Source organism: Corvus brachyrhynchos, unplaced genomic scaffold, assembly GCF_000691975.1.
Source record: "Corvus brachyrhynchos isolate BGI_N302 unplaced genomic scaffold, ASM69197v1 scaffold115, whole genome shotgun sequence".
NCBI lineage: Eukaryota > Metazoa > Chordata > Aves > Passeriformes > Corvidae > Corvus > Corvus brachyrhynchos.
Window position 1 is genome coordinate 6,855,312 of NW_008239553.1, and position 13,216 is coordinate 6,868,527.

Genomic DNA, 13,216 nt, shown 5'->3' on the forward strand with positions numbered 1-13,216 from the left:
GCGGGGCGTGGCGGGGGCGCGGCGAGTTGCAGAGGGAAGCCGTGCTGGAGGGAGCTTGCTTCCCTTGGCGAAGGAGGAAGCTAGTGATGTCTCCGCGGGAGCTTTCCTTCATCAGCAGTTCAGGCCGTCCTTTTAAAGAACATCGCATGAGCCTTTTCATGCCTGAGCTTTGTAAAACCTCTTGAGGGGTGGGGGACTTTACAGCTTATAAGCACAGTCCCACCGACATCTTTCACTCCAACAGTCCATCCTTAGAATTATGTCAGTGCATGCCTGTGCACTTGCCCGTGGGTTGCCCTTTTCCCTTTTGCCCTTCTTGTCTCCGTAAGACTGGCTTCACTCCAGGCTTACCCATGCAGTTAGAAATTGCTTTTGGTCTTTGCTGTAACAGAAGGTCAGTTTATTTTGCATTGTCTTTCACTTTTAGATGAGTGGAAAAGAACGGCCCTGGTTACTTTCACAGGCCATGCATTAAAACTTATCCTTCCAGAGAAACTAAGTATTTATATCTCTTACCAATAACTTGTCATTTATGCTGTTAAAATTTCACTGAGGTGAGTTAGGACATACAAGTTAGAGCAGGCAAGAGAGAATTTAATGCTGTTTGTTCGTGAATGCCATTTCATTGCTGCTGAAGCCGTAGCTTCTCTTTAGCATGCATTTCTCCTTTTTCTTTTCATTATTCTGAGGTTTTGCTATTTTTTCAGCAAGAATCTTGTATCTTGCAAGTTATAATTCATCTGTCAATTGAAAATGCCAGCCTTTAAAATTTGGTAAAATTTTTATTGCCTACTGTGTTATGATTACTTGAGTCTTCAACCTTTTTTCTGATCTACTTTATGTTGCGTCCAATGGGAAGGTTTGGCTAGCAAATACAAAAAACCCATGTTGGACTAAACTTCTAAGAAAGTGAAATTTCATTGTTTCAGAGCCGAAGAGCAAATGTGACCCAAAACTGCCATTAAATGAATAAACAAACAAAATTTTTTCTGCTAGGAAAACTGTGGCTGCACTAACAGAGATCTGTCTTGCAGGAAGTACAGTTTTATCTGAAATGTGACATCCAACCATATACACTCCAAATTTGTGCCCTACTGTATAGGAACATTTCAAACAGATTTTTCCTTTAAAAAGACCTGTCTCGATTTCTCAGAACTTAGTCTTGAGTAATGCTTTTGAGAATCTTTCAAAATAGGAAAATATTTGATGATGTTCTTGTGCCACAGTAGTATTCAATAGGTGAAAGTGAGTAGGGAGAAGTAGACAGTCAGTATCAATAAACAGCTGGTTTTGTTTAGCATAAAATGGCTTCCTATTTTGCCATTGTACATCTGTAGAAAATCGTCTGGAAGCTGACACTTCACAATGAAATGTAATGATAGGTGATGAATGTATGCTTCAAAAGAAATCACATTTCCCAATGTTAATGATGGAAAGGCTTTTCCTTAGCGGTACCCCATGCTATAACCTATAATGTTAATGCAGTTCAGCTCTCAAAATTGTAGCTGGAAAAGCATTTATTTGGAAGTTGAGTAGGAGCTGCTCAGAGTAGTGCATGGTTAATCCAAACTTTGATGTTTTGATAGTTTGCCACAATCTTTTAATGTGTTGTAAATTTGTTTCCAAACTTACTTATATTCATTTGAGAATTTTCACTTTTACATTTGAAACTCTTGCATTTATGCTACCTTGTAAATGCTTTCCACTCTTGCCGCATCTTGCGTGATCTCCCTTAAAAAGATCCTGTTCTTTTCTTGATGGTCTTCATTTTCTCACTGTTCCATAATATAAACTTGCCCTGCCAAGAACTGTCAGGGAAGATTTGTTCTTCATTTCCACTACAGATTTCTCAGGTGACTTGCTTTTGGAAATGTTGCATTGACCAGTTTTATGACAGATGTCTCTCACAAAACTAACTTTGGTGGTTCAGTTGCTTCAGAAGTATTGTTTTCTGGATTTTACAAAGTGAATGTTGTTACTGAAAGTCTTAATTCTGTTTGTTCCAAGTTGTGGCAACAGAAAAAATCTATGTAGGTCAAACGCTTCATTGCTGCAAATTCACTAGTAATAACAGAATTTAGCTGTGTTACCGTATAATGAGGTCACTTGCTACTTGGATGTTGAGAAGGACTTGAGGTTTACATGTCTTTGCAAAGAAGCTTTTAAGAAAAACCTTTTTGTCAAATGTGGGATACACTATGATTATACAGAACCCAGTGACTTAATTGAAAGGAGAAGCAACTGTCTTTTATTCTTGTAAATGCAAGATGTAGACAGTACAAAATCTTGGCATTTGGACAAATGTGAGCAGTGATGAAGCTAGAAAGACTGGATGTTTAAGAAGGAGCTTTCCCTCTGTGACCATGGAATACTTTCTGAGAAATTCTGTTCTAGAGGGATTTGTCAATTGCTGGGGGAAGTATAATTTTATCACTATTTTAGATGCCAGAGTCAGTGTAGAAGGCAACTTAATCCATTTTTTAATTGAAGTATTGATTGTAGATGTTAATGACAGAAAGTAGTAGGGGAACTGAATTGACTAGACTGAAAAAATAGGTGAAATGCTGTTTCATGGTCATTCAGCTTCCCTCCTTCTGTCTCTCTTATTATGTGTGATCCCCCCAAGGTGAGTACATTGTGATGTGGGAAGGGAAATCCTAGATCCTTTTCTTCTAGATTCTGTAATGTATCGCTAGTGTACAAGCAAAAGGTTGTACTTTGTGGCAGTGAACTGTTGTATATGTGTACGGGCAAAAATAATTGTAAATCAGTATTAGTCCTGTAATGGACAAGCCTTTTTAATAGAGTTGCTATTGACTAGGGTTTGAACTGAATTGAGGTTTGTAGTACTTGATTGAGGACTGTCCTACAATGAGACTTCTTTCCTTGGCAGAACAGATCTCCAGAGAGAAATAAATGTTTCTTTTTATTGTTGAAGTAGGAAGTTCATGCTTTTGTCAGTTTTCTAAAAAACAGAGTTTAGATGTCTAATACAGGTTTCAAAATTTTATCCTGTTGTTTCTGTTGCTGGCAGGTGTGTTAGTGCTTTCTTCCCCCCCTTTTTTTTTTGTTGTGAATAACTGTTATCCTTGTATTGGTTCCTCATGTGTTCTTCAACAACAACAACAAAATATAAAGAGGCAATAGCTTGAGTTAGTTCCAAGTTTCTGATTAAGAATCAGAACTACCTAATTTTCTATGAAGTTCACTCTGCTTGTTCTTCACAAAGGTGTATGTGACATTGGGAAGAAACCGCTGCATGTATTTATGTTGTCTGCATCCACACTGAGGAAGTACTCCATTATTTCTGTACTAGTGCATTAAAATGAAGATATTCCTAATACAATCTCATTTTGTACTGGCAAAGCTGTCTTTGCTGATGGCACTTGGCTGCAGAACTAACTTGAGTGATGGGGAATTTTACTGCTGGAAACTGTGTTCACCCTAGGGCACTCCTGCATCCTTTGCTAGGTTGGCTGTTTGGAAAGCTTTTCATGTAAATTCAGTCTCATTTCTTGCTTTTGGAGAGAAGTCGCCACCTTCATAGAATTAGATCTATTTTACCCCCCACCTCTGTGTTTGCCATGCTTTTGGGTGTGGGGTGGTGCTTTTTTTGTGTTGTTTTGGTGTGGGTGTTTGATTTTTGGTTTTTGATGGGTTTGGGTTTTTTGTTAGGTTGTTTTTTTAATAGGTAAAATGCATTGGGTTTGAATCAGGAGTCTAATTTCTATTTAATTTTGAACTCTTTCACTAGGCTGAAGGAGGGATAAGAAGAGAGGTTGGGGCAGAGAAAACATAAGCAGGAATTTAAACAGATGAAAGCAGATCCATTGCAAAAGGCTGATGAGGTTTGGATGCAGTAACTCACTTGCCCTTTTGACCTCGTATGATTGTTTGAGGTTGGTATGGCCTTTGAGTTGTATTCTTATTGTAAAGTTTAATTTGGAGTGCCGTTTTTGTCAATTCCTGACATGGAGGAATGCTGTGACTAGGGTTTTGTTTTGTTTTTCAGTAAGTTGAACAGTTAGAAAGGTAGTGAAACAGAATTAACAGTTCAGTAGAATGGATTTAGGTAGCCTCACTTCTGAGTGCTTTTCTTCTTACATAATGAGCAGATCCTTTCATTCTTAGTGGTTTACAGTTCTTTGGCCCTCCCAGAAAGATTTTTTTTTTTTTCTTTAGAAGCACACTTGGTACCACTGTGCTGATGTCAAGAAAAAATAGCCATATTGTTGTTTGTTTGATGAGAAAGGAAATGAGAAGGACAAACCATAATAATGATATTGGATAATAATAATATTGGATACACTTGTTTATATATGTAGTCAACTTGTGTTCTGACATTGACTCTTGTTTTACTGCCATTGGGCAAATTAATAGTTCATGCATTTATAGTGAGAACAGTATTAACATCCATAGGAACTTGTAAATATTTAAGGCAAGCTTAGTGTAATTTGCTGTGAGGCTCTGTGTTGGTGACAGGTAGGGATTTTGGAGTTCTTTGTGTTTCTTAATGGTTTTTGTTTTTTAATTATTGGGAGGTTGGGTTGTTATTTTTTTAAGTATCTTCTAACTAATCCAGGAAGGAATAAAAAAGGTTGTTTTTACTGTAGGCTGTTGCTAGCCTAATTTTGCCGTCGAGTTAGCTGTGTCTGTAAGTGTTGTGTGGCTGACCAGAAGGCTTTGAAGAACTTGCTTATATTAATTTATGTGAGTGGAAATACACTCCTAATTCAAGGGATTAATTTTCTACAGAGAACCTCTGAGTATTAGGTGAAATACTTTGTATGCTAAAGTATACAGTTTTGCTGGTATAGGCTGAATTTCTGTTAGGAGCATTCTACTAGTGTTGTGTGCTTATATGCCTGTAGTGATTAATTGTTGTATATGGTTGGGTTATAGAGTTTTGGGCTTGGTCTGTGAATTCAAACTGGTGTGTTGAAATGTGTTACTCCATCTCTAGTTTGATTTTGTGTGTATAAATAACACTGGGAGCTCTTTTTACTGCTGCTGCTATTTTCATTTTGCTGATCTCTCTGCATCAGACATGTTCTCTCATTATTTTCTGAGCAGTCAGGTTAGTTGTACAATAAGTCTGAGACAGGCATTGAGCCTGAGATCTCATCTGTCATACTGTAATAGTGTTCTTATTTTAATCTAAAGGGAAGGGGGAACCACTAAAACTTGAATGAGTAAGGATTTGAGCCCTACACGTGGCAAGAAATTGATCTCTTGTTGACAGTTGCTGACGCTGCCTACATTAGAATTAGGGCAAAAATGGGTTTTGTTCTTCTCAGTAACTGTTCATTTCAGTTGTGCTGTTTGTAAAATTGTTAAAATGACTGTCCTTACACTTGCATCTGATTATTTTTTGACACTGATTCATGGCACCTGTTGCTAAAAGCATGTGTCAGTAAGAGTCAGTGTTTAATGTTGATGGCAACTCACTTTGGTTTAGTGCCTTTAGCTGTAGTACATTCTTCCTCAAGCTTAGGTGAGGTTATATTCCACATGCTTTTTTGGCTTACTAAAACTTTCACTGACTGAGACTTGTAGTGTCAGAAATACTACAAACTGCACTGCTCTCTAATCTTTAATGGCTTCTGGTAATTTTCTAGGGCTTAAAAAATAGTGAAATAGTGGTCTGGTCTTCAAGGTCTGTACCGAAATATAATTACAACCTTGGATCGCATATTAGCGATGAGATTTGCCACAGAAGTGGGGGGGGGAGGGGGGTTGGGGTTTTTTTGTTTTGTGTTTTTGTACTTTTTAGGTATAACTATGGATACACCCAATATGTATTTTTCTGTTTTCTAACTTGTCCTTATCTCCACAGAAATTACTGTAGTTATAGAGAGAGCTTGATTTACAATGGGGGACGACAGTGAGTGGATGAAGCTGCCCATTGATCAGAAATGTGAACACAAGGTAGGAAATCTTGGATTTGGCTTGCTGCGTATCTCTGCTTCTGGTGATTTTTGTAGTGCTTCTCTATCTAAATACACCATAGTTAGGTAATCTTGACAGCTGCATGGTGTGAGTATTAACAGCTCTGAAACTGCATCAGCTCTATCCAACCTAGAGGTCAAATAACCTTTATTAAGCAGATTTTAGTAGCATGGTATGGCGTAAGCTTGTGCACTGAAAGATCAGTTCGCTCATTCACGTGGAGAAATTGCTCATCTGTAGCTGCAGCTATTGTTGGGCTCCCACCTCCTCATTGGTGGTTGCTAGAACTTAGGAAGAGCAGTGGGGAAGACTGGCATCTCTCTATCCAGGTCATTCTTGGCAGGAGAAAAACAAGTATTTTGTCCTGTTGCATGTTATTAATATAGACATTGAGGAGAAATCTGCAGGTGCCAGCTTGATGAGTATACTTTTCAAGTATGGTTGAAGAGCTTTGTGAGATTGGTGAGTTAAGGTTGTACTAGCACAACATTTAAATGTCCAATTTCTGCTTCCAGCTATGGAAAGCCAGATTAAACGGTTATGAAGAAGCCCTGAAGCTCTTCCAGAAGATAGATGATGAAAAGAGTCCTGAATGGTCCAAGTATCTTGGATTGATAAAGAAATTTGTGACTGACTCCAATGCAGTGGCTCAGCTGAAAGGACTGGAAGCAGCTCTTGCTTATGTTGAAAATGCTCATGTAGCTGGGAAGTAAGTAGCCTTTCCTTGCTGCTCTTAGGCTGTTAGGAGAGTTTAATGTGCCTCTCTGAGAAAGGCTGCAGCTGCATGTAAATTGTGCAGTGGCCACTAACAATTCTGATCTCTCTCATTAAGAGCAGATCTTGCTTTCTAATCCAGAGAACTTGCCAAATGACAGGCTTTCCTTGTGGATGGCCTCCATGTGCATATTAATTTGTCACAAATTGCTTGCAGTGTTCTAAGAAACTATTGAAGGCGCTAGTAAAAATTTCTGAAATGGCAAAAAAAGTGAATCAGTAATGTGGTGGTGTAAGTGCTATGAACTGGAATCTCTGTTCTTGTGTGATTGAAACAGTCTTACCTGTACAGGAAGGAGCCTTTTTTTCAGGTGGATGTTTGTGTAATTCATACATGAAATAAAATGTAGTTAGGTTTATATGATGTTGCATCCAGCATAACCAATATGAATCTCCATACCTGCCAATTTCTTCACTGGATGTTTTTTAGTACTTCTCTGTTGTCTAGCCCATGAAATAGGCCATACTGAGGGTGAAATAAAAAGCACATAATAGGCTAGATTAGTGCTTTTGTCCACTGACTTTGTGACCTGATTAAATGAATAAAAGTCTTACTTAAAAACAAATAAACCCAAAGCTTTGTTTAAAAATCTAACAACCTTGCACACTCCTTGACTTAAAAGTGATGTAAATGATTTTGTTTATCTGAAGCTTGGAACGATATGTGAAATACTGTCCTGGGATTATGTACTGATACAGATAACATATTGCAACGTATACAAATCCAGGACATGGCATTTTTGTGAACCTCAACTAGAGAATGTTAATACACTCCTGAGAACGTCTACTATTCACTGGTGTAGTCTGGTGTTAGAATCATGTTAACTATGATCTGTGTTCTTTTAATTAAACCAGATGTTAAAGTCATCCCTTACAAAAGGTTATTTCCCTGAAGGTTATCTTAAGATGTAGTCCCTTTTATGTGAAGACTTGTTGGGTTTTAATCTGGTTTCAGTGTTGCGTGTGTTTTTTTTCTGTAGATAATGATGTAGAACACTTAATTCACGTAAATGTTTCAAAAGTAATACTCTCTCACCTTTCAGGACAACAGGAGAAGTAGCATCTGGAGTTGTAAATAAAGTGTTCAATCAGCCAAAGGCCAGAGCAAAAGAGCTGGGTCTAGATATATGTCTAATGTATATAGAAATTGAGAAAGGAGAGGCAATACAAGAAGAATTATTAAAGGGTCTGGACAACAAGAACCCGAAAATCATAGTAGCATGTATAGAGACACTGAGGAAAGCACTAAGGTAAGCTTTTATAGTTCATGGTGTTTTTTGTGGTTTTCTTCTTTGCTTTTTCCTCACCCCAGCAATATGTGGAGTCTAATTTTATTGCTTAAGTTTTTAGCAGGCCCTTGTTATTGTTGAGTAGAATGCATCTTTCCTGAACTGGTATTTTTTGGCAACAACAGTTGACAGCATCATAGGATCTGTTAGATGTGAGGGTTGTCGATGTTGTACAAGCCTCATCTGAATCTCTTTTCATTCATGGTAACTGTTTACCAAACTTGCATTTCCCAGCCTCTGAAAGAAGGGTAAGATTAGTGAGTCTTGTTACAGACTGTGAAGCTTCTCTTCTGAGTATCTGTAATAAACTCACTGATGTGAAAACTAAAATGTAGTTTGGTTTTTTGGTTTTTTTTAAACCACTGTTTTCTTCACTGGTGTGGACATGTTTAATTGGGTACACAGTGTGTGTTTTTAGAAGAAGAAAAAGAAAACCAAGCTCATTGCACAGTAAGCTTCTATTGTCTATATAATAATTCCTTTATTGACCAGGAGAGCTGCTAGTACTCCCTAAAAATCAATTCCAATTTAAGATGCTGTAGTAGGCTTCAGTATTACATTATTTTTTGGTTCCACATCAAGTTTGTTTGCTGCCTTTGAGTGAAAAATGCTAGGGCTTTATGAAATTCTTACACTTGGTGTATATATAGTTTACTGACCATTAGGTGTTTTTTTAAAGGAAACAGGTAATTGTGGAATTTATGGACAAAACACTTCTTTCTGAGTAAAGTAGCTCACGTGAAAACTGTATCATTTATGTGGAGAGTGCCTTATGCTGTATTTCTTTTAGAGAACTTGCTGAGGCATACATGGAGATGATCCTTGTTAAACTAATTGTTTCAGGCTTTGGTAATGTCAAAATAAAGCTTTGGGCTTAACACATTACCTATGATTCTGCTATGTGAAACTACTGTCCTATATTTAAGAACATATTTTAGCTATTTAAAATTGCTTATCTAGTTAAATGTCCTTTTAACACTTTTAACAGTGCAGTGTAATTAGAAACCTGCATAACCTTCCTCAGTATCTTTCAACTAACTACTTCTGTAAAATGTGCCACATCTGTTTCGTTTTTTTTTTTCCTTACATGTAGTATTTTATTATCTTTGTGATGTTAAGATCAAATACTCTCATGCAGCCCTCTTGGCTTAAACTCCCATCTTCTGCTTCTGAGCTGTGTTGCTACTTAAATTTTTCTTATGCTTTGGTAGGCTTTCTGCATTGATAACAAAATTTGTCTATGTTGTACCTAGGTGGGTAGCTTGAATGCATAACTAGTTTAATTTCTGGTATTTTCTGTCTTGTGCTAAGGTTTCTGTTCTTTCTTGTTACATAAATTAGATTATATGAATTAGATACTGATAAGTTCGCATAGGCACTTTTCCCAAATGCTCTCTTTTTGAGTCATGATAGAAAAATTGAATTACTGGGCAACTTATTGCTCACATAAACTGTGCTATTTCCAAGACCTCTTGAAGGTTTTTGTACTTAGTATGTTTTATAGTTGGTGTTGAAATAAAATTATGTGCACTAGAATTTGTAGAAAGTGAGACATGTAGATTTTAGTTCTTGAGCAGCCTTTTTTGCTAGCTTTTTTATGTGGAACTTGAATTGGAGGGAACCATAAGAAAGTGTGGTGGAAAAAAATTAAGAAGAAGAAATGTTTCTGAAGCAAAAAATTTATTGCTTTTGAGGTGATTTACTTATGATGCCTTAGTAACTACAGCGGTTAACTTTACTATGAGTTTGAAAAGAAAGTTCTTGTGTTCTCATTCATCAGTGATTGAAATAGGAAGTTTCGTGTATTAAGTGCAGTAGCATGTAGAATCTCCCGTCAAGGACGGGTGATTGGCTGGGGAAACTTGTTTCATGTGTTCTTTCAGTAGCACATATTTCAACACGTGTTTTCTGTGAAGATGACCCAAGCTCACTCTATTATCTGGTCCAACAAGTGGAAAAGTGACTAATGCTTTTACTGCAGTTTGCTTCCAAGGATAGACAAAGGAGATTCTATTCTGATTTAACAAAAAAAAAAAAAAAAAGTAGGTCATACAAATTTTGGTCTAAGGACAGCTTCTTTCTTTCTTCTCTTTTTGTTTTTCCCCCCCCGGCAAGGGAGCCGATTTAAGCACCAGATTAGATTAAGTGCTTTGAAGTAATATGAGAGGCCTGATTTTTATAATTCCAAACTGGGTGTGGAGGTTAATTTTGATAGGGCATGTATTCTTTAAATCGTACATCATCTCAAAATAATATGTATCATAATGGTTTGAGTAAATAACAAAATTGCTGAATGTGCACTGTAAGACTTTCATAGACTGTTTTTTAAAAGATTATTTATTTGTGGATTGCTCCCTGGTTCCTGGACACTGATGCTATTCTGTGTGTTTAACTTTCAGTGAATTTGGTTCAAAGATAATCTCACTGAAGCCAATCATAAAAGTATTGCCAAAACTTTTTGAATCTCGGGAAAAGGCTGTTCGAGACGAAGCCAAGCTCCTTGCTGTGGAGATCTACCGTTGGATAAGGGATGCTTTGAAACCTCCATTGCAGAACATAAATTCTGTTCAGGTAGGCAGAAGTATTTCTGTATCCAAACATTTGATCAAACACTTTGATGGTCATCCTCCCTGATTCTGTGGTGTTAGGCATTCTTACAGTCAAAACTGGAATGTGTTTTTTTAGCTCCATGTAACTTCACCCAAAATGTTGGTCACTCTTTGTCATTTGTAAGGAAATTTTAACAATGTTTTGTTGCTCTGAACATACATGAAGTTGTGGGGTGAAGTGTCATACTGAAACTGAGGATAGAAATTGAGCAGTAGAATGGTTGCCCTTATAAAAGACCCTTGAACTGAAAGTCTTCAAGTCAATCATTTTCATTCTCAGTTTCCTTTTTTCCTGAAGTTTTTTCCTCTATGCATCTGTTCATACTTGTTTGATGATGCTGAAGATGTGACTGTTGCCCTTCAGGAAGTGGCATTGCATTATGATAGACTATTTCATAATTTTAAAACTTTATAAATTATGCATCCTTTCCTCCTACCCACTTGAGTTAATTGTGTTCAGGTGGAAAGCAGTAGCTTGCTTCAAAAGGGCATGGTTAAAAAAAACCAAACTGTTTCATCAAATGTAGCTCAGTATGTGTGTTTCATCTCAGTTTTAGTGTGTAATAATAGCATGGCTGTAAAGGAAAGCTTCCTTCATGTTCAGCCATTTTTATTTCAAAGTGTCTACAGAGGGCCACACCATTCTGACTGTTCTACAGTTTGTTCTTACATAAATGCTTTGGAATAGTATTCTGTTCTGTGGATATACTTAGTCAAAGACTTCTGAACAGTGAAATGAAGTCACTCCTTTAGTGGCAGAAAAAAAAACTTGAAAGATAGTGCTATCTTGGTTTTGAAATGGGAAAACTGTAATGGGTTGCTTGTCTTGAAATATGTGCATAATGTCTCTGATACAATGACTCTTTTCCCTTTTGGCAGCTAAAAGAACTGGAAGAAGAATGGTTCAAAGTGTCATCAGCTGCTCCTAAGCAGACCAGGTTCCTGCGTTCCCAACAGGAGCTGAAAGCAAAATTTGAGCAGCAGCAGGGACTTGGAGGAGATGCAGATGGAGGTAAACTTCAATCTCTGAACTCAATTGGCAAGTACATTACTTGTATATAGTTTGTGAAGGAATGCTTTAAATTGTAAAGGAGCTTTTACTCAAGCTGGTGCAAAACGTGGAGTGCACTACACAAGAAGAAAATGTCTGCAGGAGGAAGTTTAGATGAAAGAGTATCTGTCTTTTGAAATAGCAAAATCACAGCTGTTTATAGCACTTTCTAAACAATGAGCTTTAGGTGGTGCTCTAGTCAAAATTTTGTGTCACTCTGCTTATATATTTCTCTCTCCTGGTTGCAGGAGGTGATGATGAAGAAGAGGCGGTACCGCAAGTAGATGCATATGAGTTGCTTGAAGCTGTAGAAATTCTTTCCAAGCTTCCCAAAGATTTCTATGAGAAAATAGTAAGCATAAACTTAAATACTACCTGTTAATTCTATGTGTAGCTGATGAGTCTGAAGACTTATGGGTATTCTGCAATGTGTGCTTTAGTGCTGCATGGATAATAACAGACTAGTGTTAATAAAATATAGACTACCACAAATAAGTCCTAAAGTTGAGCTTAGTGGCAAGAAAGCCGTAATTTTAAGGGGCTGAGGTATGTCCTGGGAAAAGATTGTATTTCATATTTCATTGTAATTACTGATGTTGAACTGTAGGGAGACCTTGATTTTCTCAGGATGGAATAAAAGTTTTTAATCTATGGTTTGTGGCAAGTGTGCTTCTCCAGAACTGTTCCTGTTTATAGATTTAATGTAAATTATTTGCTCTGCAGGAAGCAAAAAAGTGGCAAGAAAGGAAAGAAGCTCTAGAGGCTGTTGAACTGCTAGTGAAAAATCCCAAGCTGGAATCAGGAGACTATGCAGACTTGGTGAAAGTTCTCAAAAAGGTAATAAATAAAACCCAGAGTGCACATACAGTTTAATATTTGTTTGTAATTTATTTGTATGATAGTTTAAAAGTTTGAGTTGATATAATACTCATGAGTAGAAAATTACTAGCTGGAACAGTTGTGAAAATAACCCAATTCGTGGCCCACTGACTACTGTAAGACATTATTTTCCGTCTCTGAAACTTGGATTTTCTCTTCAGGTTGTTGGAAAGGATACAAATGTTATGTTAGTTGCTTTGGCTGCCAAATGCCTTGCTGGACTAGCTACAGGCCTCCGAAAGAAATTTGGACAGTATGCAGGGCATGTAAGTAAGAGTATATACTTTTTTTCCTGATTTTATTGATGCTGGACACCTTCTTTCCCTTTCCCTTTTCACTGTCAAGCCTTGGTATTTATGAAAGGTATTCTTTGTACAATTAGAAATGCTTACCTACCCCTTAAAAGAGTAAGCATTGAAATACTTGCCTAGGTCTTTGCAGCTTAAGTTTGAAAGGACCTTCTTCGTTCATATTCAGCAACGTGAAACTTTCTGTTGCATTATAAGTCTTCTGTACTAAGAAAATTGAATTGCTGTGTCATGAAATGAACTTTATTTACATTACCTCATCCTAGAGATACCCCCACAGGAATGCGTTTGTAGGGCACAGTGGAAAAAACAGCTTCTAAATCAGAGCTCTACTTAGCACCTCCATGGTGTATGTTT

General features: G+C 37.2%; 1 protein-coding gene across 4 annotated transcripts in view; it reads left to right on the top strand.

Moving 5' to 3' along the window:
• CKAP5 (cytoskeleton associated protein 5) overlaps positions 1-13,216 on the top strand; it is a 52,416-nt gene that overhangs the window by 2,736 nt on the left and 36,464 nt on the right. For 2 of the 4 annotated variants that reach the window (XM_017741666.1, XM_017741668.1), the window contains exons 2-9: positions 5,837-5,928; positions 6,465-6,658; positions 7,767-7,973; positions 10,412-10,583; positions 11,501-11,633; positions 11,921-12,024; positions 12,396-12,509; positions 12,713-12,817. In XM_017741666.1, coding sequence (XP_017597155.1) covers positions 5,872-5,928; positions 6,465-6,658; positions 7,767-7,973; positions 10,412-10,583; positions 11,501-11,633; positions 11,921-12,024; positions 12,396-12,509; positions 12,713-12,817 — 1,086 coding nt within the window. In that variant the 5' untranslated portion in view covers positions 5,837-5,871. Of the gene's footprint in view, positions 1-3,810; positions 3,900-5,800; positions 5,929-6,464; positions 6,659-7,766; positions 7,974-10,411; positions 10,584-11,500; positions 11,634-11,920; positions 12,025-12,395; positions 12,510-12,712; positions 12,818-13,216 lie in introns of those variants that run through there. The other 2 variants (XM_017741665.1, XM_008639434.2) reach the window with 2 other exon arrangements.